The following is a 26,335-nucleotide window of genomic DNA, read 5'->3' as shown; positions in this document are numbered from 1 at the left end:
GGTAGCTGGTTTCCAACACATCCATCTCCATTTGGGTCGAAATTGTTTGATGATCCGGTTTTACCTGATAGCTGGTTTCCAACACATCCATCTCCATTTGGGTCGAAATTGTTTGATGATCCGGTTTTACCTGACTGCTGGTTTCCAACACATCCATCTCCATTTGGGTCGAAATTGTTTGATGATCCGGTTTTACCTGACTGCTGGTTTCCAACACATCCATCTCAGTTTGGGTAAAAATCGTTCGACTGACTGGTTTTTCCTGATAACTGGTTTCCTGTACAGCCATGTCTGTTTGTACTGAATCAGATTGATGACGAAATGTTCTCTTCTCTGAGTGTTCTCGTATGTCTGTCTGAATTTGAAGAGAAAACATTGAATTGCTGCTTTGTCTTCTCTCTGAGACTGCTTTCCTCATCAGATCTTTCTGATGTCTAAGTTGAGCAGTTAGTTTACGATTTATACAAAACATCTCGTCGAGCTGCTTCATTAAATATTTCTAGATTCTGATATACTCCAATTCAGACTCCTTAAATTTGGCAAGACATGTACACTTTGCTTTACTCGCTGTTTGATTATCAGGAACATCTGTTAAATTTTCTCTTTGATAATTGTCCCTGGGCTTATCCATAAATGGACTTTTCTACCTGTTTTTATCCAGAGTATCCTGCGGTATGAAGACAGACTACCTACTTTTTGGTGACTGGCTGTGCTGTAGAAATCCCAGTGTTCTTGGAAGTACTTTCCTTTTTCAAGGAAGCCGTCTCGTCACGTTCCTTTGCTGGCATTGAAACGTTTTGGGTTTCGATATTCTCAGGAAAAAAACTTACATTTATGTGAGGCTCTGAGTTGGGGAGCATTTTCCAAAATGTCTTCATTTTGGACATTCCAAAATGTCCAAAATTTTGGAATGTCCAATGCTCCTTACCCTCAAGTGCCCTTTGGGTAAATTTTTTATTTATTATTATTTTGTAAGCCCTCTGACACATAATTACATGTACTGAAATTATTTTTGTTTTTTGTTGTATTTTTTTTAAGAAAAACAACATAATAAGCCCCTCCGGTCACCTTGTTACCTTTTGACCTTTTGCCCACGATGCAGTTGCCTCTCGCACAGTGAGATAAGGCGGCTAACTGCAGAGCTCAACATAGCGAACATTGCAGATTACAGGACAGTTTTTGGTGAATTAAAAAAAAAAGTTTTTGGTGAATAAAGTGGAGTAGACTGGCTACACCAGTTTTAAAGTCCCTTCACTGGTTCCCTATAGCTCAGACAATAGACTTTAAAATACTGTTGTTAGTTTATAGATCACTAAACGGGTCAGCGCCACAATACATTAAAGATCTCTTGTTGTCGTAGCAACCATCTAGACCCCTCAGGTCTAGATGGTTGGTACAACAGATGCAGAGCAGACCAGAACCTGGTCTGCTCTGCATCCCCTGAACCAAACGAGGAGAAGCAGCATTCAGCTTCTATGCACCACAAATTTGGAACAAACTTCCAGAAAACACTTGCATAACATAAAACATTCAGAGAGAATATTTTCGTTTGAGAAATAAACCCAAAAAGAACTTTCAAAAAATGCACAAAGTCTTGCAAGTTTTATAAAAGCTTCAGTTTTTAATCAAAGCTATGTACACAAATTTATTAATCTCATGATTTCTTCCAATTGAACCTGGATGCGACACAGACAGCTAAAGAACCTCCGTCTTCAGGTAGTACCTGGTCCTGGGCTTCAGCTCTGGGCTGACAGGAACATTCAGCCTTTGCAGGTCGTAGTCCCTCATGCACACAGCCACAAAGAACAGAGTTCCTCCGATGACCTGGCCCAGACCCCCAAACCATCCAGAGAACATCGCCTCGCCATACTCCCATCGAGGCATCACATCAGGAAAACCTTCATCCCAGAAGTCCACCACCGTCGTGTACGCCACTATGGAGACAGGAGCCAGAGTGGTGAGTCCCGACACCCAGGTCATCACTCCGCTGAAGATGAAGAGCCGTCTTTTCACTTCTGGCTTCCTCACACATACGCCAACCCCCTCCAGACCGAGAAAGCTGGTCAACAGGGCAAATCCTCCAGTTCCAATAGAAATCAAGACGAGGACCCTGGAGATCTGAAGATCCACCGGCAGACCCAGCACAGAATCGTAGGCCTTGCACTGAATCCCCCTCTCGTCCGTGTAGAGGCAGGTGAGCCAGAGCCCTGAAAACCAGTTCTCCACCTCGTTGAGATCAGAGTTCATCGTTTTCCACAGGGGTAAAAAAGCAGTGATCAGAGAAGTGATGTAACTCCCAAACGATAAAAACAGAGCCGTTCGCTCCATCATTTTTGTTGTTAGAAAAACCATCTTCTGCTGTTGCAGGTAGACACTGTGTGCCATGATTCTCCCGTCCAAGTTAATGTAACAAGATAAGGGATCCAGAGAGACTCTTTAGCCCGTCCCAGTTTTTGGGAAGGTCGGCTTCTGCAGCCTCCTTTAAAAAAAATGCACCCGATAAGAGAGATAATCCAGCATTGAGGTTTGACAATAGACCCACTGTTTCGTCTCAGTGTTCAATGTCATCACAGCGACTAATGAAGTCTGTTTTTAAATGAAACCAGGTATGTTCAGTGAAATTCCTGGCCCAGAGTGCATGTGTGCAGCAACATGGCCGTACAACACACTTAAACACAAAAAGAAAAAGAAGCTTTCTTTGATATTCATATCATGGGCTGTTTAGGAATGCATCCAGTTCTTTTATAAGTTATTACTTTTTCAGATAAAATGCTGCACTGACATACCTGACAAGACTGCTGTTTTGAAACATGCATTTACATACTAAAGAAACCAAAATGGGAACACTTTATTTGCCAAGTGTCTCAAGTGACCAGACTGTGAAAAGCACTTTGTGTTCCCTCCACTGGACCATTCAAAGTGTTAGAAGCTCCAGTTCTCTCTCAATTTTACCTCTGACTGCCTAAAATCCAGTGAACTTTTTTTTAAAAATCTGTTATTAGTTTTTTTAGTCCCCCCAGTTTTGATTTGCATTTGTGAAATGCTAGATTTCTTGCGCCCACAAAAAGTATCTAATTCATTTCAATCTTTATTTAACCATTAAAACGATTTTTTCCTTCTATTTAACCAGGTTCATTCCATTGAGATGATAGCTTTCTGGTTAGAATCAGTGTGACCATAAAACAGAGTGGAAAGTTGCATAAAATGTATTTTTGCTAGACCCTAGAGTTTTCACCTCGCCTTCAACTTTATTAAGGGAAACTAAGTTTTGCAGATCAGATTAAAGTTTCTTTCAAACGCTCAGACTCATTCATATGTGTGGTAGGTGTGAGCTTAAGGTAGCAGTTTTAATTTGACCAGTAGACTTCTTCTAATTCATTTTAACATTTTTGAAATGGCCTTCGCAGAGTCCTGAGTTTTCAGTTTGACTGAAGATCTCTGGGAGGAGTTCTCCCAATCTGAAAAAGACAACTGTCAATCCAAGATGCAAAGTCAATCAGCAGAAACATCAATATCAGTATTTGTTGATGCTCAGTCGTAGGCAGAAGGCTGATTTAAACAGTTTATATTTTACATAAAGAGAAAAGGAAGACTTGTTTCTAATAAAATGTGTATTCTTTTTGTTGGGAGAATCAACATGTTCCTTAAAAGACAAATCGTCATTAATGATTTCTCTGCATTAACGAGATGAGGGTAAAGAAATGCTCCCTTACGTTCTCAAAGGCATGTTGGAGGTGTTTCAAAGCCTTTGCGAGAACAAGTGACGAGGAGTAAAGTGTCGGTGATATGCAGGTGAAATGTTCTACATGTTTTATATATAAAGAAAACAACGATTAGGCAAGAACTGAACCTTTAGGAAGCACATTTAAAGATTTGCAAAAAGTCCAAGGTTGAACCAAAAACTTCAATTGCCTGGTTTTGGCCAATGAGGCAATTTGCAAACTATACAACTGCTTGTTTAAAAAACTAATATCTGCAAGGAATTGCAGATATTAAAGTGGTCAGCAGAATCAATAGCACAACAGACGTCAACTCATCCACTTGTATAAACAGATTTAAAATCAATATTCCAACTAGATCCCAGTTACACTCACGTTCACTTAGAGTTGAGTTTAGGATATTTATATTTTATTAATGGGTTAATTACCAACCCGGCTGAACTAAATTCTAATATTTATTTATTTATTGAAAACATGAACAGCAGAAAATTCAAGCTGGTGAGCAAAAGCAAATATTCAACCAAATCCTGTCTGTGAAAAACAAGTAAAAGCATTTTAGATATGTAAACCAAGGCAAAGTTGAGCTTGAAAGCGCTTTAAAGGTTTAAATGGAAGAAGGTAAAAGTCAAAAACAAAACCATGTGTCTCATATCCAGTCTGCACAGAACATGACTGATTTATGATGCAGTTTATTAAGGCTTTCATCACATGAATCCTACATGGACATACGTTTTGCAACAGTAACGTAACGGTCACTATTACATGGTTCCTTTTAAAGTGAATAGTGATTTTTTTTTGGTTAGTACTGGTAACATCATAACTAGACAGACATAATGAAACAAATAGTACACATCCTAATACTTTGTATATATAATGACTGATTCCTTACATCACATATTACAGGTTTGATCACAGCTGAGAATAAAGCAAACTGAAGAACCGAGACGGATGGCGTCTAAACTGCATGTGGACAAAGTAAATGATCCTGAAACACTTTTTGCATATACTGTCACAATCATGAACAGCAAAATGCATATGAGTTTTAAAAACACCTGATAAATACAGAGCAGAGGACAAGCTTGCAAAAAGTTTGTTTACAAAATAAATGACAAAGTATGTAAAAAGTTTATTTTTATTTTTTTAACAGTATTTAACATTTATTTCTAAGCCACATTCTGGTTTCTTTGATTTCACTGCTGCCTCAAATACAGCGAGACACAAAATGCAGCGTAGATAAAAGGCATTTATCGTACAGGAGTCAGACATGCAGGGGCGGGAAAAAAACACAAAAAAACCCCTAAAACATAAATAAAATAAAATGGATTCCAGTGCAGCAGGAATGAATAGAAGTAGGTAAGTAGGAGATGTATGGCTTCTTAGAAGTAAATAGCTCTTCTGAGTTATCCTAAATGTCAGAGCCCATTTCAGCACACTGTTTGTCTGATATGTGCGTAGCTAGAGACTCAATGATGTCCAACAACAGCAGCTGGCTGAGAGACCGCAGGTTGGGGAGCTTGGATACCTTTGGGAGGGGAGAACAAAGCAAATATGAAAAAATGTTTCAAAAATTAAGACAATGAGAGACAAAAATGGGTGATAAGAAGCCGTTGATTTCACATGCATAAAAAAAAAAACAAAACAAAAAAAACGCAACAGCGAGAAAAAAAGAAAAAGAAGCAGAACGGAAACACAAGCAACAGAGCTAACACTCCAGTGAAGGAAAGTGAAAATTGAGTGTTTCGCTGTTTCGTTAGATAACAAACAATAATCAGAGTGCCACTGCGACGCCCCGCTGCTCTTTGATGAGGTGCTTACACAGCCGGCCCAGCTGTAAACAGTCTCCTCTCTACTCAGAAAACGGAGCGTGTTCCGCTAAGAGGTCAAACGTGTCAGTTTCCCCACAAAGACGGCGATACTAGAGGGTTAGCTCAGCTGCACCGAGTGGGCAGCACACCCCCAAGGCTTCGGATACGAGCCCACCCACCTTGATGAACTGGTGGACAATAATGTGGAGGCAGTGCTTCTTCATGTCCAGAGCCTGCGTCTTGTCTGCCGCTTCCAGGATCTGCAGAGGGGCCGCCAAGCACGAGAAGTGAGAGAAGAAGTTCTTTATTCAGCAAGAGAGAGATTGTGTTTTCCCAATTAGGTCACAGATACCCAAGGGTGAAAAATATAAATACCTGCAGGACATTCTCCACAGTCACATTCATCTCCAGGTTCTGCTTACAGTAAGCCTGGAGCCTGTTGTTGGAGAAGCCGTAGTAATACGGAGCAGCAAACAGATAACTGGTTGCCAACGGTCAAGGGAAAAACGCTCAAAACAGATGAGATGTTTGAAAAGAACTGCAGATATAGTCACATTAGTGAAAAATGTGAAACTCAGGATCCAAAGATTCCCCTTTTTAATGTCCTTGAATGGCTTACTACATGTAAGTGTGAGAAATGACCACAAAAATGTTAAAATACATGACATTTGGTTAGAAGACATTTAAAACATTACAAACTGCCCAAAACATAATTTACTGCCTGCAAATATGGTTTGAAAAAAAGAAATAATCTATCTACAACCTCAGATGACATTTTAGGTTCAAAAAGATGAATTTCTTTGCTTTAGCTGGAGGCCTGAATCTGTGGAATACCATATTTTCCACACTATAAGGCGCACCTAAAAACCTTCAATTTCCTCAAAAGCCGACAAGCCACAACAGGTCTAGCAACTACGGTAAGCAGCCGCCGACTTCATTTTCGCCCGTAGAAGAAGAAGAAGCGCGCGGTGCATGCTGGGATAGTTGTCAGAACGCTGGTTTGTTAATAAAGTTTGACTGACCTACCGTGTTTCCCCGATAGTAAGACACCCCCGATTGTTTTTAAAAACAAAGCCCTCGATAAAGTACAGCTCCGAGTGGAGAAGGAATAGCTTTAAATGCCAGAAGAAAAATCTTATCTAAACCTTTGTCTGATGTGCACCTATTTTGTTTTGATTACTGTCTTCATTTTCCAAAAGCTCTGTGAGAATAGTGGGACTCATTAGTTGCCCATTTCAAACCAGGGTTGCTGTTCATGTAACTAGGATTTCAGGATCCTGTATTTTGATTTTCTCCTATATGCAGATTCCTATCATAACTATTGTCCGATTCTACATTTATGCCACCAGCTTATTTTCTGTCCAGCTAAACATAAGCTAAAGAAAAACATTACCAATCAGCTGTAATAAACAGTTTAAATTAATTTTGTGGAAGACTTTCTGCAGGATGTAGGCCATTGTGTTTTTAGAGATAGCATAGACTAAAGAAAGTTTCAATTTGAAAATATGAAAATGTTTTTAGCTAAATATCCATCTCATTTAATTAAATGCCATTTTCTAGAGTCTGAGAAGGATACAGAGAATCTTCTGGAGGCATGTTGACGTCGCCGTAGTAAATGTAGCGCAGCATGGATTCAAACGCCTGCTTGCTTGGGACCATCTCACCGATGGAAATGTTCACCTGGCCGTCTTCTGGCATGAAGGAGCGGAACATCGCCTCAAAGTAACTGGAATATCAATACAAGATGTCAGTCTGGAAAACAATGACAGTCAACACAGTAGAACACAGTCGGAGCTGCAATGGCCTAGTCAGAGTGCAGAAGTAAATCCATTTAATTTCAACCAATAAGTGTGCAAAACGATCACAGATTCTGGTTACATGATTCATAAATTGTGCATCTTTAACTGGCAACTCAATTTCTTTTCTATAAATCATGCATATTTTCCTTCCACTTTACATTTACAAAGTACTCTTGCTAGGTCCAATTACATAATATGCGATAAAATAAAAGGTTCCACGGGTAAGAGAACTGCCAACATGTTGGTCTAGTCACAGATAATTAGAGTTCGAACTACCTGGATCGAGCTGCAAGTATGGCTTTGTGTGCAGGTCGAGGATGTCCGTCTAACAGCAGGATAATGTCGCAGAACTCCAGTCCTCCTCCCTCCAGGCAGGCCTTCATGTCCTGCACCAGAGACGTCCCGATGTCCACCGGCTGGTCTGAATACACTCTGGGGGGAGGCTGCTGCTTCCGCCGCACTATCTCCACTATCAGTGGGGTGGAAAGATGCTCAAACTCTTTGGTCATGATCACCTGATTAAAGTGGGATTCCTTCACTACGAAGTTGAGACAGTGCTCCTGGAGAAGGGAAGATTGTTTGTTTGTTTTTTAATTAGGGTAAAAAGTTAAATTTTCCTTGCTTTTCTCATAATAAAGACTAACATGAACAAAAATAAAGAGACTGGTTTGTTGGCGTGAAACTGAAAAAAGTCAAGTTAAAGCTCCACTGAACTACAACCACTAGAGGTCACTAGAAGAGTGATTTATATTTTAAGGTTTTTGTTGTTTAATCTGGGCTGTACCTTGAGCTGGTCCAGCTGCAGCTTGTTGGCGTTCTCACAAACACTCAGAACATTCTGCAGATCCACAGACGCCTCGATGTACTGCACACAAAGCTGCTCCAGCCGTGAAAGCTTAAAACTTAGAGCGAGTTTGTACACGTCCATTATGAGGAGAACGTCCTGGACATGACCTGTGTGTAAATACAGGAATATATAAATACTCTCAGAAGCACATTGCTGGATTTAGTATCTAAGCAGGGAAAGGTTAGCTGTACCTCGGCGAGGGTACTGAATCTTGTCGGTATAGAGAAACTGCATTAGGACTTCGAAAGGCTGAGCTTCTGCTTCCCTGATGGATACCTCCAGCAGGGGCTGTGTGCCCGATGGTTTATTGCCTGCTGGGACATCTCTTGGGCCTCCAGCTGCTCCCTCACTTTCCTCACTGCTCTCACGTTTGGTCCTCTGCTGAACAACAAGTTATGCAACATTTGTTCAGCATTTCAGCTCCCCAACATATGAATAACACAATTTATTGCTTAAATATGAGTTGTTCAAACTAGTGCTTCATACGCTTGTTGCTGTAACTATTCTGTACAGAAAGGCTAACTAAATGTCATCATAGCTAGGAGTAGTTAGGAGAAAGAAAATCACTTCACAGCTCCATATGCACCAAAGAGTAACCATCCTGTTTACTTGTAAAAGTTGGTACAGGGAAATACACAGTTAAAATGGACAGACATAAGTGGATCATCGTTAACATGGAGCACTTTTGTGGATTCCCAGAGCGCATTTTACAAACCAAAAACGTATCGCTTTAAAGAAGCTTTCTTTATAGAATTTTGTCCATTCCTCCCTGTAGAACAGCTCGAACTCAAGCGAGATTGGAAGGAGTTTCAGCAAACAAATTTAAATTCTGGTCACAGATTTTCAACAGAGTGCTGGATGTCTTACGTTTTTATATAATGTCTTTCTTCTTTTCATCTTGCATTTGTGGAGAGCATGACAAACAATTGTCCCACTAACAGCTTGCCATTGGACCTTAACTACAATTCACAGCCATTTTGTATCTGAATTGCAATAAAAAAAAAAAGCTAGATTTTAGCTCGCTTTGTGATTTAAACCGATTTCCTGAAACACGGTGATGTTTGTGACCCTGACCTGTCGCTGCCTGTCTCGGGCCTGCAGTATTTTCTTCCGCAGCCACTGACACCTCGCAGTAACTATGGCTATGTGCCCCAAGACTCTCTCTTCTCTCTGTGAACAGAACAACAAAAAGACAAACCATTGAAAAACGTTGGACTGCAGTGAAGCCAAGATTTAATTTCACTCATGAGTTTGGAAGAATCACTTCAGCCTCACACACCTCTCCCAAAATGAACTCCACATCACAGAACTGACGGTTCTCCCACAGTTTGCCATAATCCTCGTGAAGGGTACACTTTGGGTAGCTTGAGAACTGCAAGACGAGCATTTATGAAGCTGCCCGTTATCGACTTTGCAAGTAAACGATAAAATATAAGTGCAAGTTTCAGACTATTCCAGCAACCATGTCCACTTACCTGGAATCTGTACATCTCCCCACTGCGTACGTTGTTGTCCACAGTACCTCCAAAAATGTACATGGCATCTTGAATCACAGCAGCAGCATGGAAAAGTCTCCCACTGGGCATCTGAGAGAGAAAAGAGAAATTCAACTCCAGTGAAAGACAACTTCAGGAACGCAAAAAAAAAAAAAAAAAATCTGTGGAGTTCCTTAATTGTAAATTCAGTGAATGTGTATGCTATTCTGATAACGATGGGTTCTACAAAAAGGAACAAAGAGAAAAAAGAGGACACAAACAAATGTGAAAATAAAGGAGGAACAAAAAAAAGGATGGATGGAGGGAAGGAAGGAATAATACCTTTACTTAGGCAAGGGAGAAGCAAATTAAGTTGGGAAATACAAAGGTTTTTCCAAACTCATAAATGTTCTGGATTACCCGGACTCATACCTCACTGTCTTGACTGGGGTGAATCACCTCCCAGGTCTGAGAGTCCACATCATAACAGTGCAGCTCATTGGGCAGAGTGTTGTCAGCAGCCCCTCCAAACACATACAGGTGGCGGTCAAAGGCGACCATAGTGTGTCCGTAGCGCCTCTGAGGAGGAGGAGGGGAGCCCCGCAGTAAATGCTCTGTTGGGATGCGCGTCCACCTGAGAACAAGGATGTCGGTTACTTTATAGAGATGTGACGCATTGATGTTTGAGCTTTGTTTTCAAAGAATAAAATAAAAAAACTCACATGTGGCCTTTGAACTCAAACTGAAACAGATTATTGGTGATTTTGGCTCCACTCTGCCCGGAGAACACAAACATCTTATCTCGGCATACAGCGACAGGGAAGTTACAGCAGGAAGGAGGAATCTCCCCACTCTGGTCAATCTGGTGGACACAAAGTCAAAGGAAAGCAGATGAAGATAAATATAATTTCTACATGTTTTATTTGCGGTTATTTATTTTAAAAATGAGAAGAATTGAACAGACCTCTTCCCAGCATGCGTGTTCTCGGTCCTGCAGACTGATTGTCCACATGTCATTCAGCCTGCACACAAAAAGCAAACATCACTGAATTATAATTCAGCACATCAGCGCGAGAGTGAGATCGGAATAATGGTATAAAAATCAAACCTGGCGTTCCCATCGTATCCAGCAAAAATCCATAACTTATCATTGTACACTGTGGCGCCATGCGCAGATCTGGCAACTGGCAAGCTGAACACAGAGTCACAGAATACACAGATAAAGAGCAGTGTGTACTGTAACCCTATAAAGAATAAAATAGTTTAACTGTAAGGCAATACAAGCTAATTAAGAATAATTTAACTTCCTTCAAGCACTACATAACACTTTTGGATGATGACTTTTGACAAATATCACTCACGCAAAAACTAATAAATTCAAACATCAATACAAAAAAACATTCACATAATGAGATTTTTCTTGAATAATCTAGTCCATAACGTATACAACAAATAATGTTTACCTTCCCTCCACCTTCCACTCGGTCCACTGTCCTGTGGCAAACTTGTACTCAAAAAGGTCGTTTTTGTTTTTCAAGTTTGAATTTGAATAAATGTCTCCTGTGTAGCCCCCTGAAATGCGACAGGACACAAAAGTAGATCATTAGAGGACTCCAAAATATTATATTACATATTTTTAAAATTAAAAAGAAGTTACCAAAGACAAACATGCTGCTGCCATAGACCACTGCTGAGTGGTGGTATCTTGGAGCTGGTGGAGTTCCAGTGGTGAAAGCTCTGTGAGACACATTGAGGCCTGGTGTCAGACCACATGTTGAAGGCACAAGGTCTTGTGGAAGGTTTCATTCCCCTTACACGTTTTGATCATATTACAACCACAAACTTTAATGTATGTTATATGACAGATCAAAGCAAAGCAGTGCAAATATCTGTGGTAAAAGAGACGTATAGATTGTTTTAAAATGATTAACTAGTAGTTTAGAAAGTGGAGCATGCTAACAAAGCACGATGTGTTTTTATGTCATATAATTATGTAAAATTCAGAGCAATTATTTCTCCTCATAAGTCATTGAATCAATAAATAGAGTCAGTCCACCTGTGTGTTATAAAGACCAAGAACACAGCAGACAGTCATTTGTGGTGGAAAATTAACACTGCACATCACCATGAACACATCAACCCAAGGTTGAAACATGGTGGCCGTATCATGCTATTGGGAAACCTTTATTCAGACATCAACCAAATAATCAGAACTAAGGTTAAGGTTTATCTTCTAGCAGGTCATCAACCCATGACACACAGACAGAGATCAAATTTAATTGATCTGTCACATAAGAAAACTATTCAAGTTTGTGATTATAAAATGACAAAATGTGAAAAAGTTCAAGGAATATTAATATTTTTGCAAGGTACTTTATATAAGGAGGTTTCTGATACAGATGCAGCAGGCTTACCGACACCAAGAGCAGTCCTTGACATCAAAGCGAAGTAAATCATTCAGCATGTTTTTTCTGTTGGGAGGCGCAGAGTTGAAACACTCTGGATGTTGTGCATAAAGTATGAAACATCGCCTGTCACTCTAAAACTCACCCATTGTCTCCTCCAAACACATATATGGCATCCCTGTACGCCACAACAGTGTGCTTACTGCGTCTGTGTAAAGGCAAATAGAAACTCGGGGTGAACACAGGATTAAAGGAAAAGAAATGACTCATGATCTGTGAGGATGATTGGCAGAAGGTTACCTTGCTCCCACAAACTCATCACATGGAGGGAGTCTTCTCCAGCGGTGTACTGTCTCAAATGGGCCAAAGTTGAGGGTCAAGTACTCCACGCTATCCGAGCAGCTGTGGTCGAAATCAACACTGGGCGCCACTTTGGTTGATTTGCAGGACATTTTTGCTAGCAACTCATCTGACAGAGGATCAGTTCTCAGGGCAACTCATCCGTAAAGATGTCCTCTGTTAACGACATCATTAATGGCAGCCTGCCGCTAATAGAGCTATTAAAATTTGTAAAAGCGTATAAAGTTTCCCAAAAGAGGGGCAAAAATGTTTAAAGAAGTTTTTTTTTAAAAAAGATGGCACTGGTAGTTCGTACAATATACTCTGCTAGCTAGCTAGCGTTGTTCGGCTAAGCTAACATTTAGAACACAAACTGTTCTAAATGTTAGCAAGTTTCTGCAAGCATTTCGCTAAAATATCTTCCCCATCAACCAAAAACTGCGATAGATATAGATAGTTGCGAGGTATTCGAGACAGAAACTAGCAAAATAACAGGATTATCACAACACGCCCCCTTCACGTCCGGTGATGGCGTCACTTCCTGTTGAAGAGAAGCAACTTGCACTTCTTTTTATTTAATGGCGACTGGCAAACAACGTTTCGGTGCATTACTGCCACCGCCTGGAATAGAGTGTATTTCATCGCGCTTTTTATATGTGCTTGATGTGAATCCTTGCTCTGGGGGCATCATTTGTTAGGAAAAGCATGAACAGTAGGGGCAAAAAAGTTTTGTCATTTGCTCCCCTAACACATTTGTGTTCCATTTGTGTTCCATTCAGTGAGGAAGTGGTTTTACAGTTCCCTGTAGGTTACTTTAAGAGGATTTGTTCATTGAAACACATTTTGAGTTTCTAAAACTTGTAAAAGAAAAAAAAAAATTCTCACAAAAATTTCAACAATGGGAAGAGACTGTAAACATTTTAGGATTTTGAAGACTAATGCATCTTGCAGTGCAGGGCAAACTTACATGCATGGCCAGNACAGAGATCAAATTTAATTGATCTGTCACATAAGAAAACTATTCAAGTTTGTGATTATAAAATGACAAAATGTGAAAAAGTTCAAGGAATATTAATATTTTTGCAAGGTACTTTATATAAGGAGGTTTCTGATACAGATGCAGCAGGCTTACCGACACCAAGAGCAGTCCTTGACATCAAAGCGAAGTAAATCATTCAGCATGTTTTTCCTGTTGGGAGGCGCAGAGTTGAAACACTCTGGATGTTGTGCATAAAGTAGGAAACATCGCCTGTCACTCTAAAACTCACCCATTGTCTCCTCCAAACACATATATGGCATCCCTGTACGCCACAACAGTGTGCTTACTCCGTCTGTGTAAAGGTAAATAGAAACTCGGGGTGAACACAGGATTAAAGGAAAAGAAATTAATCATGATCTGTGAGGATGATTGGCAGAAGGTTACCTTGCTCCCACAAACTCATCACATGGAGGGAGTCTTCTCCAGCGGTGTACTGTCTCAAATGGGCCAAAGTTGAGGGTCAAGTACTCCACGCTATCCGAGCAGCTGTGGTCGAAATCAACACTGGGCGCCACTTTGGTTGATTTGCAGGACATTTTTGCTAGCAACTCATCTGACAGAGGATCAGTTCTCAGGGCAACTCATCCGTAAAGATGTCCTCTGTTAACGACATCATTAATGGCAGCCTTCCGCTAATAGAGCTATTAAAATTTGTAAAAGCGTATAAAGTTTCCCAAAAGAGGGGCAAAAATGTTTAAAGAAGTTTTTTTAAAAAAAAAGATGGCACTGGTAGTTCGTACAATATACTCTGCTAGCTAGCTAGCGTTGTTCGGCTAAGCTAACATTTAGAACACAAACTGTTCTAAATGTTAGCAAGTTTCTGCAAGCATTTCGCTAAAATATCTTCCCCATCAACCAAAAACTGCGATAGATATCGATAGTTGCGAGGTATTCGAGACAGAAACTAGCAAAATAACAGGATTATCACAACACGCCCCCTTCACATCCGGTGATGGCGTAACTTCCTGTTGAAGAGAAGCAACTTGCACTTCTTTTTATTTAATGGCGACTGGCAAACAACGTTTCGGTGCATTACTGCCACCGCCTGGAATAGAGTGTATTTCATCGCGCTTTTTATATGTGCTCGATGTGAATCCTTGCTCTGGGGGCATCATTTGTTAGGAAAAGCATGAACAGTAGGGGCAAAAAAGTTTTGTCATTTGCTCCCCTAACACATTTTGTGTTCCTAAGGCATCTCCATTCAGTGAGGAAGTGGTTTTACAGTTCCCTGTAGGTTACTTTAAGAGGATTTGTTCATTGAAACACATTTTGAGTTTCTAAAACTTGTAAAAGAAAAAAAAAAATTCTCACAAAAATTTCAACAATGGGAAGAGACTGTAAACATTTTAGGATTTTGAAGACTAATGCATCTTGCAGTGCAGGGCAAACTTACATGCATGGCCAGATCTGGGTATGTAGGCAGTTGTTCTCCATGTCCTCCATTTGCAGACTGTTTTTCTACAATCGGATGGCTGATTTCAAATTTTTCTTGGACCCCTTTAAGTACTCTAGCAGAGCAATAAGCTACTACAACCTTCTTGCTGAAGGCCTCAGACAGCTCTTTTGATCTTACCTTAAATATGCCAAAATTGATGTTCACCTAACACAAGTTATTTTAGGCATAATATATAAATGCAATTGAATTGAACTGAATATCCAATGTTTATGTTTTAATCTTCTCAAACAGAATTATATGTGACTGGTCTGTTTTTATTTTTTTTTTTTTTTTTGAAAAGTCATATCAAAGACATGGTCCAAAAAGGTAATTAGCTTTGATTTTGTTGATTTTTCAGAGATGTGGTAATTGGGTCTGCCCTTATTAGATTCTAAAGGTTTTTCTGTATCTTACAATAGAATGTGCTGTAAAAAACAAGCCACATGATCATAAGTAGTGGCAGATTTTTATATGGATCATATGGGATATTGCCCAGGATGGCATTAGAACCAGTGGTAGTGGTTTAGATATGGGCCACAAGACAGGATAAACCACACAACTTATCTGTCAGCTCCACCCTAAGCAAATCTTCTATTCATTTTATATCTAAGTGTGGCCAAGCGACAACAAGAAGGGAGCACCTGTCCTCTGGGTGATGGTCTGCAGTTTCACCTGTCTTGGACAGGCTGTACTGAAATGTGAATTTCCCTCTGGGATTAATGAAGTATATTTATGTATTTATACGTTCATTCATCCTCATTAGACATCAAGCAGCCACAAAACAAATTTACCATTTTTACAATAATTTGTTCACGGGACGTTACTTTTCTTTTCAGACATAAATGCTCAGAAGGGGCTGGGTGTAGCTTCTGGGCAGACTCATGCCAAAACAACAGACAAAAGGAAACTATCTAAAAATATTGGCCTACCAATTCAAAATTAATAAATCAAATAAAAATAACTTACCTCCCAAACCATGATAAACAGGAGAATATTGGTGTCAAAATGAAAGGCATACAAACTACTCAAATTATTCTACTGTTGCACAATGTTGAGGATGTTCTGCAGAGACGCAGGTTCAGGTTAAATGCCTGAATGAGGAGGAATAGCAGAGTGCAGACGGCAGGCGGTCCACAAAGTGTCATCTTCTTCTTCAACTCATCCACATCTCTAAAAACGCTCTTTCACAATTGTGGAACAATGAAATCTGTAAATATATAGGATATAATCAACTAATTGCCGCTACCAAAAACAGAAAAAGTTTAATCTAATTTAATGTCAGACTGAGAGGAAGAAAAAAAGTGTTTGTGTGTGTATGTATTTATCTGGATTACCTGCAACTCTTATGCTTAACGTCTAGTTTGTAATTTTTCTTGTTATTTAATTGCAAGGACAAACTGGTTTGTTGTCAGATTTGATACGAACAACAAACCAGTTATTAGTATTTACACCCGTTGTTAGAGTTATTCTGCATCATATAATATAGTAAAGAAGGAAAAATAACATCAGAAGAAACTTTAAGCTTTAAGTTACTTTGTTTTGGTTTGAACATAGAAAATGTTACCTTTTAACTAAATAACAGTAAAATTATAATGATATATTGTTTGTGTCAATGAGGGATCGTACGGAAACCAATAGGTAGCAGATAAATCAGTGAACAAATAAATCTCTTAAAAAGTACTGAAAACAAGAAAAAAAACAACAGACATAGAAACAGATGATTTATCATTAAATGAATGCAAATGGAGAAACATGCGATGTTGCAGAGTAATAAAAATAATATAATAACTTTTTCCTATTGATTTCCTTCTGCCACTGCAGGTCACGACAGCAAGGCTGCATACAATCAGCGATGCCGATCATGTTTAACACTGTTATTCACCATCAAAGCACAGAAGAGAAATTTTATATTTACTTCTCACTATTTATAACACACTGATATAATCGTTCAGCTAAAAGTCCTGCCAACACAACTTATAGAAGAACATGCTGCTTAGGCCTAACCTTCAGACATTAGAAAGAGAAAAGACCCTAGAGGAGCAAAATGTAGCTTCTTAACAAATATGGTCTTAACAAATACCATTAAATACATTATTAAAAATTCTTGTTTTGATTGCATAAAGCTTTACTTCCTTTTTGGTTCATTTGATAATTTTCTTCATATTATTCAATAGATATCATAATAACAGGCATTTGATCTGTTTTTAATACTATGAATTATATAATTACCCTGTTTTTAGGCCTTTCAAGTGCTACTCTCAAAGATAACCACAATATTTATACATATTAATTACAACTTAATCAAATTTTGTAGCTTCGCAGAGGGCTATTTCTACAGTAAGATGTTATTCATCTCTTATAATGTTCCTGATATTTTTGTAAGAATGTTTTTGTTAGATTTTTTTCTGTTGAATGTTTGGCCAGTTTTACCTTTTAAATGCAGCAGAGTCAGATTTAATACTTGTACATTCATTGTTTGCACGCCATATTTTTGCCCTTCATTCAGAATCCTTTCATCCAAGTTCAACATTTTCATCAAGAAGGACAGTTTGATATTTATGAGTTAATATTATAAACCATTCTTTCCATGTTCCTTTAAAGATTTAGTCGGTATGGCAACAATTATGATTTCATCAGAGGCTACTCAGTTCGTTGTGAACGTATCCACTCCCTTTCAGTGTTTCAAACGCTGCAAAGTTTTTGGTGTTCTTACAGAGTGTGTTCGGTGTAGACTGTGACATCTGCCAACTGTACTCTGATATACTTCTCTTTTTCTTTTAATTGGTGATGTGGCTTCATGCTCAGAAGCTGTGTCACCAGTTGAGGATGCTTCGAACGCGGCCCCACAGCTTGGTGATCCACAGGTTCACCCCCAGTTCTGTCAGGTACTGAATCTCTGGCATCAACATCTTACGACACAACTTCCGATGTGTTTTGTTCACATCCTTCTTTAGGTTATAGCCCATGATAGACTTCTCTCCTATTGGCTGCCACGGCTGCATGTCCGTCTCCTGGATGCTGCCGGCTTCCACTGCCTGGCCTCCCTCAATGCAGATCGATGCCATCTCTTTGTTTCTTTTCCTGAGTTCTGCCACGTCTTTGGCCATACGCAGCCGTCCGTAGGCATCTACCTTCTTCCAAAATGTCTGGTTGAAGTGCTGGTATAGTTTCCAGTCAATGGCATTCCACTCAAGAGCCCTGGCCCTCAGCTCAGGGGTAAGTTTAGACACAGTGGATCCCTTGCGGGCATTGAGCTTGAAGAAGAGCAAGTCATCCAACTCCCAGCATAGAGCATCTTTGAGCAGGATCAGCGATTCCTCAAAGTGTTCCACCAACATGACCAGATGGAAGCGCTCCGAGATGAATCTGATTCCCTCGTCTACCTGTGGATTCTCCAGCTCCAGAGTGTTGTCAAGTCCAAAGTCAAAGAACAGCAGGTTCTTGAGGTAGAAGGAATTAAAGCCCTCTGGGTCAAAGTAGCTGTGGGGGTCAAGCAGGAACTCTGTCAGCTTGTCGTCACCCGGTATGGTCCAGGTAAAAGGCACTACCCGGCCAAAATAGTGGAACGATGACTCAAACAGTTCTGCCGGGTCTCTCAGAATGGTGATGTAGGATGTGTCTAAAGGAAGTAGTTTAGCCACTTCTGGAGCATTGAACCGCATGTGATTACAGATGATGTTGAAGCACATTCCAGGTTTGTAGTCTTTGACCTGGGAACGCTGGAAAAGGGACGGATAAAAGAAGTCGTTCCTGCTGTTGGGAAAGGCAAACTGAAGATGGTGTTTCTCTCCAAAACGGAACAGGATGTTGAGGAAAGTGCTGCTGGCCGTTTTGTGCGTCTTCATGAACATTATGTCCACTTTAGGAGAGCATGACTGGCTGGAGTTTTTTTGGGACATGTTGGTGGATGTTTTAGGGTGAAGATGGGACGGACGATGGGCACAGGAGTACGGCACTGGGATCCTGCAGATAGAAAACAAGAAAAGGCTGAAAGGAGGAGATATTTGGAAAAAGTAACTATGCATACCCCCTGAATCTTTAGATATTTTGCTACATTTGAAACAAAAGCTTCAATGTAATTCATATTATGTGACTGACCAATATGGTTATCAATATAAAATAGCTGTGGTAATGTATTATGTCTCTACCAGTCCAAAGAGGCTGAAATCCTTTTAAAAGAGCTCAAACTCAGTCAGACTGGGATTAAAACATTGATGCTGGCTATTATTTAAACTCCTGTCAGGTGTAGGATCGTTATTCTGATCTGCTAATAACGGTGATTGACTGGGCTGATCCGAAGTCCAACATTGTGTAAAACATTTTACACAATGTTTTCTTCTGGAAGGTAAATCTCCATCCAAGTCTCAAATCATTGGCAACCTTAAACACGTTTCCTTCAAATATTTCTCCTTTTTAGAGAATTGAACAGCAGAAAAGTTCAAATCTGCTTTGAACTTTTCCACAAATTTATCCCTGACATATCTGATGTTTTTTTGTTGCTCGTAGTGATGATATTTGCTCTCTAATGTTCTCCTACAAACCTCTGAGACCTTCATAGACTGCAGTTATATACTAAAATCAAACTACAGGTGACGCTTTTTAGGCGACAACCGGTTGCAGCGGATTTCATTTAGATGTAACAGCATAAATACAAATACTAGCATACTTCACAATGAAGATCTCATTTTCTTCCACTTCACAATTATATGGCTCTTTTTGTGCAAGTCTTTCAAACTGAATATAGACAACATAGATTCGATTACAAGGTTGTAACATGGTAATATGTGGGAAAAGTTCACTCTACTGCCAAAATATATATTGTAAACATAAATTGATTTAGAATCTATGTAAAATACTCTTTACAGATGCATTTTAAACTTATTAAAACTTGATGACTTATATGAAAATAGTCAAGATTATTTTGTGGACAATGAATAAAATAAGAGGACAATAAAATTCTGGAAACAGTGAGGGAGTGCTCAACTCCCTGGACTGTAGATAAATATGTCACACATCATTTTACACACCATCTTGAGTGTTGCAGGAAAATGGTTTTGGTTTTAGACGATGTTTTCTTACAAACTACGAAACTGAAGCACTGCAAGTCTTACTCAGGTGGGTTGAAGTGGGCTTGTTGGATGGGGAGACAGTAAAGCAGGATCATGCAGCTGGTTAGAAGTGTTCCCAGGATGAGGCCTTTGCACATGGACCTCCATTGTCTCCCTTGCTTGCCAGCCATGGTCCAGCAGGTTCAAAGTCTACCTTAAAGAGGCAGAATGCAGTTTTGTCATTTTCATAACCTAATAAATCTGTTTTCTTATATTCTCGTGTTGCAAAAAGCTTGGACTTCAAACTCGTTACTACTGTTTGTTAAGTGGTTACTGCTAATAGCCGATAAGGCCAGAGAACACAATGACGACGCTTTAAATAATTAACTCAGATCATTCCCCAGGGATTTAATTAGAAAGTCACTCCACATAGATTGCAATCTCGGTTCTCTGGTTTCGGATCGTCCCGAGACAGAAACATGACCGACTGGAAAAAGAAAATTGCATTGTAATAGCAGCGACAAAGAGAGCAATACGTTTCTAGCTTTTAGAAACTTGACTGAGCGGCTGGTTATGGTTTAGAAATAAGTCTAATAGAGGAATGATAAAAAGCAACAAATCATTCACGTTGCAAATAGCAGCTATGCACACAATTATCTTGTTGTTGACTGGAGTATCGCCACGGATCGTAACTGAAGCTGCAGGCGAACATGAGCCGACATCTGGGACATGAACTTCCAATTTACATTTCCATATATCTGCCTTTGTGGGGCTCAAGCAGGAACTCTGTCAGTTTCACATAACCAGGCATCTTTCTGCTGATGATGTTGGGAGTCAAATTATATGAGGTGACACTGGCTGCAGGTTTTAACTCAGTGGTTAGCAAAAAAACATAAAATTATGGTGCTTGTGACCTAAAGTGTAGAGCCTTGTGTTCCCTATTAAATAATAAATAATGCACTACTGTGGAAAATGATATATGCTCTCTCCTGCAGACTGAGGTAAGATGAGCTACCTGCTGACTCAGTAGAGCACGCCTGAAGATTTACAACTTTAGCTGACCCGATGCTAGCTCGACACAGAGCCATAACATGGGGAATACACTGTAGACATGGGAGGGGTTTATTTCCTGACTTTATTCTCTTTGTTTTATATTAAAAACCCTTGTACCAGAATGAGTTAGTCTTTTATGTTTCGATTTTATGTTTTAACAAAGGTGTAGCTACTGTTTAGATGTTTTCCTGGATGTATCACAAAATAAATCCCTACTGAAGATGGTTTGGTTAATGTGTTAAAAGCAAATACTGACGCTGAATTGCAATTTCTCTTTTATTTCATCAAGGTGAAGGGAATTTTGAAACCTATTATGGTAACATTATGACTAAATAAAATAATTTAGGCCAGTTATTTACTGCGGTGGAAAATGAAATGATGCTCTGTCACAGCTGACTCTGGGGAACTTGTTTATCAAAGTGCCACATCACAAGTTTAATAAACATTTCATACATACACCTAGATCCTAAAAATGTGGTTGTCTGACAACGAGTAACAATATTTTCTCTTCAAATCAAAGAAGCATTTAACATAATATCTAGAAAATTATGCACAAAACAGAGTATCCTTCAAATTAGCTGTACAGACTGCTACAAGAGATCCTTCCTGTCCTCGGCCATCAGACTCTACAACAACTCTTTAAAAGAACAGTGAATAATATGATTTACTATAACATTTAATTTCCCTTTAGGATCAGTAAAGTATTTTTAAAATTGAAATTAATTAATTTGACTTCATTGTAGTTTGTGTAAATTGTTGAGAAGTTTTTCTTCCCTGGAGAATTTCTTAATAATGGGGGGGAAATTACTGTCAGTCTTCATAATGGTGTTCTTTTGAACTCAAATAAAAATAAAAAATAAAAAATCTGGGTTTTTGACTTAACTAAGAACTACAGAACATTCTCGGCATAAATAATTTTCTTCTGTTTTGGAAATCAGCTATTTTTAAAGTAAAACTGTTGCTGCCATGCTTACCATGTAACTTACCGTACTATTGTTAAAAGTTGATGATGTTCAAACTGGCAGAAATTATTTATTTCTCTTTTAGTTGTTATTCAAGCAATGGAGATTAAGATCAATGTTGAGATTTAAAATAGGTCCGGGTTTAAACCATGTGTGTCTATAAAGTGAGAAACTTTGTCCAGAGTTATAACTACTCTACCGATCTAACCCAGTGGATAACCAGTGAGTGATTCCAAGTTTGAAGCATTTCTGACAAGGCATCAAAGATAATTATAAAGTAAAAATATGCTGTTCATTCACATTTAGTACTACATTGGGTCTTTTTTTTAAAAAAGTCCCCAGAAATTACCTACTTCTGTTTTTTTAAAGTATTTTAAGAAATATAAACATTAATATTTCAAAACAATAAAATTCAATTCAAAAATTCACATTCAAAATTCAAATTCAAAAATATTTTCTTAATCCCAAAGGGAAATTAAATGTTGTTAAATAGAGATTTGTCTAGTATGCCTAGGTGTACACAAATAAAAGGAGGCTAAGATCAACATTTCTTTAAGAAATCACATCCATTTTCTGTGCAATTACATGAAAAGGCTGTAAATTATCAGGGACATTGCAGTCTTTTTACAAATTACACAAAACCTCAGCTTTTAAACAAAAATCCATTTAGAACATATATCTCAGAACATAGGAGAGGAACTTCTTACCTTCATGCATTTACCCAATGAGAAACAAGTGCACAAGACAGAGCATTCTTCAAAGTCGTCCTACTCCACCATGTTGTCCATCCATCTCCAGATGATTCGTGGAAGTCAGTCTCCTTATTGAGGCTCCTCGTGTGTCTGATCTTAGCACGCTCATTCTGACTCCTGGGATCGTCTCATCACACGCCGCAGCTCCCATTCATCTATTTGCTGTTCCTCCTCTCCTCTTTCTCCCCCGTCACTCTGCGTGCACACCTGATGCCTCCGACCTGTGCTGCCTCCTCCCTTCACTTTCAATTCCAAAACTGATCCTGCTGAATAAAGCACAGCAGGGAGGCTCATGTAGCCACCTGTGACGTCAAAGTGTCTCTGTCAGGGGACATGAACAAGTCGGTGAGCATGAAAAAAAAAAGAAGGAGGGCAGAGAGGGAGAGCAGGAGAAGGAGAGGGAGGAGAGAGGCCGTATATAGTCCCTATTCTGTGTCCGCACACAGAGGGCCATTGAGTGTGGACACTGAAGTCTGAGCTGCATGCTGACAGGAGGGGTGGAAAAAGGCATAAAAAGGACAAATGCAGAAATCCAAAGAACAAAGGCGCTAATTGTTCCAGCTGATCAAAACTGCACTGTCTATTGTCTGAAATGCTTATTTAGCAAGCTGGAGCTCTGCATGTGTTAGGATGAATAAACACAGTACGGCTTCTACATTTTGCACAACAGGAACAACAAATTACACGAACAAACACTTCCCTTTTCGTAATGTCAGTAAGGTTTAGAAGCTGGAATCCTACCTGCAACTGCAAGTGCCTGCTGTTTAATCCCGTTAGGAAGTCAATACCGTCCTGAAATATTTTAGCTGATAGGAGTTTTCATGTCCCATGAACTGCTTCGCATTTTAAAAACATCACAGTATTTTTAGATTGTATGGTATTACAGACCAAAAATAACTGTGAAATGAAAGGAAAAACATACATTTAAAAAAAAGAAATAAAATTCACAATTTGAAAATCTGAAAATTGCATTGTACATATGTCTTTATCCCCCTCTTACTCTGTGCACCCTAATTAAAATTCAGTATGACCAATTGCCTTCTCGTGCCTTCAACACACTAGAATCCATGTATTTGTAATTTAATGTCAACATAAACACAGCTCTGGTAAGGTAAAACTGAACGTGTTTGGAAACCTAGCACTGCACATTACCCTGAATGCACCATCCACACACTGGAACATGGTGGCGGCAGCAGCATCATACAGTCGGAAGAGGAAAGCTGGTCGGAGCTGAAGGTAGATGGAGGTAACTGCAGAGCAATCCTGAGCGACGGATCAATAGCTAGGTTTACCTGGAAGCAGCGAGTGATAATTACTCAAATCATACAGCCAGAGCTACAAAAGGATGGTTTGGATCAACACATATTTATGTATTCGAATGGTCTGACGGCCCAGTTTATTTATATAGTGTCAGTTATACATGTCGTCTCAAGGCACTTTACGAAAAATTCAGTTCAATCACACATTTATTCCAATTTACCAAACAATATCACTTAGTTATTCAAAGGACTTTAAAAGTTTCTGTCTAAGGAAGCCCAGCAGACTGAATCGAGTCATTGACTTGCTGCATTCACTCCTGCTGCCAAAGCCCAGAATTAAGTCTAATTGAGAGTCTGGGACAAGACCTGAAATTTGATAATTACAGTCACTCCGCAGGTAAAAGAGCTGGAACTCATTTTACAAAGAACAGGGAAAGATGTACCTCCTTTCATATTTTCCTTCTTCTGTGATGTGCAAAAGGCATAGGCCACGTTTGTGGAAATGCTGTTCCTAATTATTTCTTATGTAAGACAGTAGTATTTCAGTAGAGGATATAAAATGAGCATTCCACTGCGGCTGACGAGTCTGTTTGGCTCTGCGTGGCAGGATGCAGCAATATGCTGCCACAATGCCTCGCCCAGTGCAGTACACCCCGACTCCATCCCCCGTTTACCGAAGCTGGAATCTGTAGAAGACAGACTCGATCTGTGCCGGAGCACAACACTGCTGGGTTTGTTCCACTGGGAATGCCTCTGCCTTCAGGCGCCCCCACCAAGTGTCAGGTCGAGACTCGAGCAGGGTGGGCATGCGTGGAATGCGGAGCTGGGTGTAAGCAGCGTTAGGAAGCTGGGGAGAGTGGAGTGTGATGGGCAAGCCCACTGCCCTCGAGATCAGAGCTGCTCATCAGAGGGTGGAAGGCCTGATCCCTATTCGTCATCGACGCCCACCGCTGCTGGCGTAGACCAATCAATGACTGAGTCCCGCAGCACAAGCACAGTGACCTCAGGCTCGGCCCACTGCTCCAGTGGGAACTCTTGTGATTTATTGCATCTTCTCAACATCTGTGCACAGCTGTAGGAGGCAAAGGAGCAAGACTGTAAACCCATGGCTTATTTACATAATTAATCATTTAGTACAGGCATCCTACACACGCTTTATCAGATTCTTATTTTGAAAAAGTTCTATAAATTTATTTCATCACAAGTGCCGATTCATCTTTTATTTTCCACACAGTTATATCCAGAATAACATCAGTGTGTTAAAAAAAAAAAAAAAGTGAGTAAAGCTTAAAATTTTAATAGCTTTTATATCCATCCAGCCAAATCAACTGGGAACGCTGCTCAATCTATTCCCTTGCAGATCATGATGTAAAAATGTATTGTCATCATTCAACAGAAAGAGAGAAAAAACTTTATTAGTCGGGTCAACAAAACAGCAGTGTCTGGATTTATTTAAATTGAAAAACAAACTGCAAAAATATAAAAAAAAATCTTGAGGACGTAGCGTTCCTTCGAATCGATTCATCTACAAACAGCAACTTATGAATGTTGTCTCAAGGCACCCTCATGAATGAAGTTCAATTAATGAAGTCAATTACAAGTCTATTACATATTCAGTTGGTAAAAAACAATAGTTCATTTTTTCACTGAACTAATATTTAGCTGTATTTCCCATGTTTCTATGAGCTGCTTCTCACTTGTGTTCCCTGGAACTGAACATCTTCTGGAAATGGGCCGATTTTCCAGCTCAGCATTACATTGAATTTCACTTCACAGAACCTCTGGAGTTCTTGGGTTTGCCTCAGAAACAACATATTTTATATTAAACCCAAAGGTTTTCTATTGGGTTCAGTTCATGAAGTTTATCTTGTCGATTTGGAGCCAAAATGTTTCTTGCTTTGTGGTGTATTAGGCTCACTGTCTTATTGGGAAAAAACAGTTTAATAGCATCTCCTCCTTTAGACCAAGACAACAAAACACTAAAGCATTTTGATCTATTTATTCTGGTTTGAGAAGAAAACACCTCAGTATTTTTTGAGAAGCACCTTATATTATTGTTTTCCATTTAAGACTCCTCTGTCAGACTAAATTCAAAAGTTTCATCAGTCCAGAAAACGATGCACAGCTTCTCTTCACGTCGGGCAGCATCTTCACATTTTCTTCACCAATTAGACATTTGAGGCACCTACAGCCTATTGTGTGGCTTCACATCGTTACAATTGTTTTAGTTCTAACTGGTAAATGAAAACCTTTTTGCTTTCTTCTAATTACTGGCAGTCTTCAAAATATTTGATTCACTAAAAGTTGTTTTCAGTTTTCATCCTTTTGTTTCCATTTTCCCATTTTTATTCAACGTACAATAATGAATAACTGGGATGACCCCATTTTCAGTTTCTTT

At 39.4% G+C, this 26,335-nt stretch overlaps 3 protein-coding genes across 6 annotated transcripts; all 3 read right to left on the bottom strand.

The window, feature by feature from the left end:
* Positions 1-1,573: 1,573 nt before the first annotated feature.
* On the bottom strand, positions 1,574-2,709 carry cldn26 (claudin 26). Its single transcript, XM_007559201.2, has one exon. It carries the CDS (start codon positions 2,383-2,385, stop codon positions 1,696-1,698), a length of 690 nt encoding a protein of 229 aa, XP_007559263.2. The 5' UTR covers positions 2,386-2,709; the 3' UTR covers positions 1,574-1,695.
* Positions 2,710-4,363: 1,654 nt separating this feature from the next.
* Positions 4,364-14,403, bottom strand: lztr1 (leucine zipper like post translational regulator 1). 3 transcript variants are annotated; one of them, XM_007559199.2, is made up of 19 exons: positions 13,813-14,403; positions 13,658-13,720; positions 13,522-13,578; positions 11,303-11,382; positions 11,109-11,217; positions 10,754-10,837; positions 10,610-10,667; positions 10,368-10,507; positions 10,078-10,279; positions 9,646-9,756; positions 9,450-9,542; positions 9,245-9,340; positions 8,362-8,551; positions 8,108-8,277; positions 7,600-7,883; positions 7,101-7,250; positions 5,900-6,005; positions 5,704-5,784; positions 4,364-5,241 (listed from the first exon to the last, which is right to left on the bottom strand). In XM_007559199.2, the coding sequence occupies exons 1-19, from the start codon at positions 13,962-13,964 to the stop codon at positions 5,125-5,127; spliced, it is 2,343 nt and encodes a 780-aa protein (XP_007559261.1). In that variant the 5' UTR covers positions 13,965-14,403; the 3' UTR covers positions 4,364-5,124. The 3 variants fall into 3 exon arrangements, with proteins under 3 accessions (XP_007559261.1, XP_007559262.1, XP_007559260.1); XM_007559200.2 differs by lacking the exons at positions 13,522-13,578; positions 13,658-13,720; positions 13,813-14,403 and adding exons at positions 12,060-12,116; positions 12,196-12,258; positions 12,351-12,949 and having other exon boundaries at positions 8,362-8,548; XM_007559198.2 differs by lacking the exons at positions 13,522-13,578; positions 13,658-13,720; positions 13,813-14,403 and adding exons at positions 12,060-12,116; positions 12,196-12,258; positions 12,351-12,948.
* Positions 14,404-15,410: 1,007 nt separating this feature from the next.
* Positions 15,411-23,387, bottom strand: gal3st1a (galactose-3-O-sulfotransferase 1a). 2 transcript variants are annotated; one of them, XM_016674927.1, is made up of 3 exons: positions 22,634-23,387; positions 19,975-20,121; positions 15,411-18,826 (listed from the first exon to the last, which is right to left on the bottom strand). In XM_016674927.1, exons 2-3 carry the CDS (start codon positions 20,100-20,102, stop codon positions 17,677-17,679), a joined length of 1,278 nt encoding a protein of 425 aa, XP_016530413.1. In that variant the 5' UTR covers positions 20,103-20,121; positions 22,634-23,387; the 3' UTR covers positions 15,411-17,676. The 2 variants fall into 2 exon arrangements, with proteins under 2 accessions (XP_016530413.1, XP_007559259.1); XM_007559197.2 differs by having other exon boundaries at positions 15,412-18,826; positions 19,975-20,125; positions 22,634-23,378.
* Positions 23,388-26,335: the final 2,948 nt, after the last annotated feature.

This window comes from Poecilia formosa, unplaced genomic scaffold, assembly GCF_000485575.1.
Source record: "Poecilia formosa unplaced genomic scaffold, Poecilia_formosa-5.1.2 Scaffold103, whole genome shotgun sequence".
Lineage (NCBI taxonomy): Eukaryota > Metazoa > Chordata > Actinopteri > Cyprinodontiformes > Poeciliidae > Poecilia > Poecilia formosa.
The sequence above is the reverse complement of the archived record's forward strand: the minus strand, read 5'-3'. Positions and strand labels throughout refer to the sequence as shown.

Coding starts and splice junctions, on each gene's coding strand:
- cldn26 (XM_007559201.2), bottom strand. CDS start 2,385: ATGGCACACAGTGTCTACCTGCAACAGCAGAAGATGGTTTTTCTAACA.
- lztr1 (XM_007559199.2), bottom strand. CDS start 13,964: ATGTCCTGCAAATCAACCAAAGTGGCGCCCAGTGTTGATTTCGACCAC. Junction 13,579..13,657: donor GTGTTTGGAGGAGACAATGG/GTGAGTTTTAGA, acceptor GCCTCCCAACAG/GAAAAACATGCTGAATGATT. Junction 8,278..8,361: donor GATTCAGTACCCTCGCCGAG/GTACAGCTAACC, acceptor ATTTACACACAG/GTCATGTCCAGGACGTTCTC.
- gal3st1a (XM_016674927.1), bottom strand. CDS start 20,102: ATGGCTGGCAAGCAAGGGAGACAATGGAGGTCCATGTGCAAAGGCCTC. Junction 18,827..19,974: donor GCCCACTTCAACCCACCTGA/GTAAGACTTGCA, acceptor TTCTATCTGCAG/GATCCCAGTGCCGTACTCCT.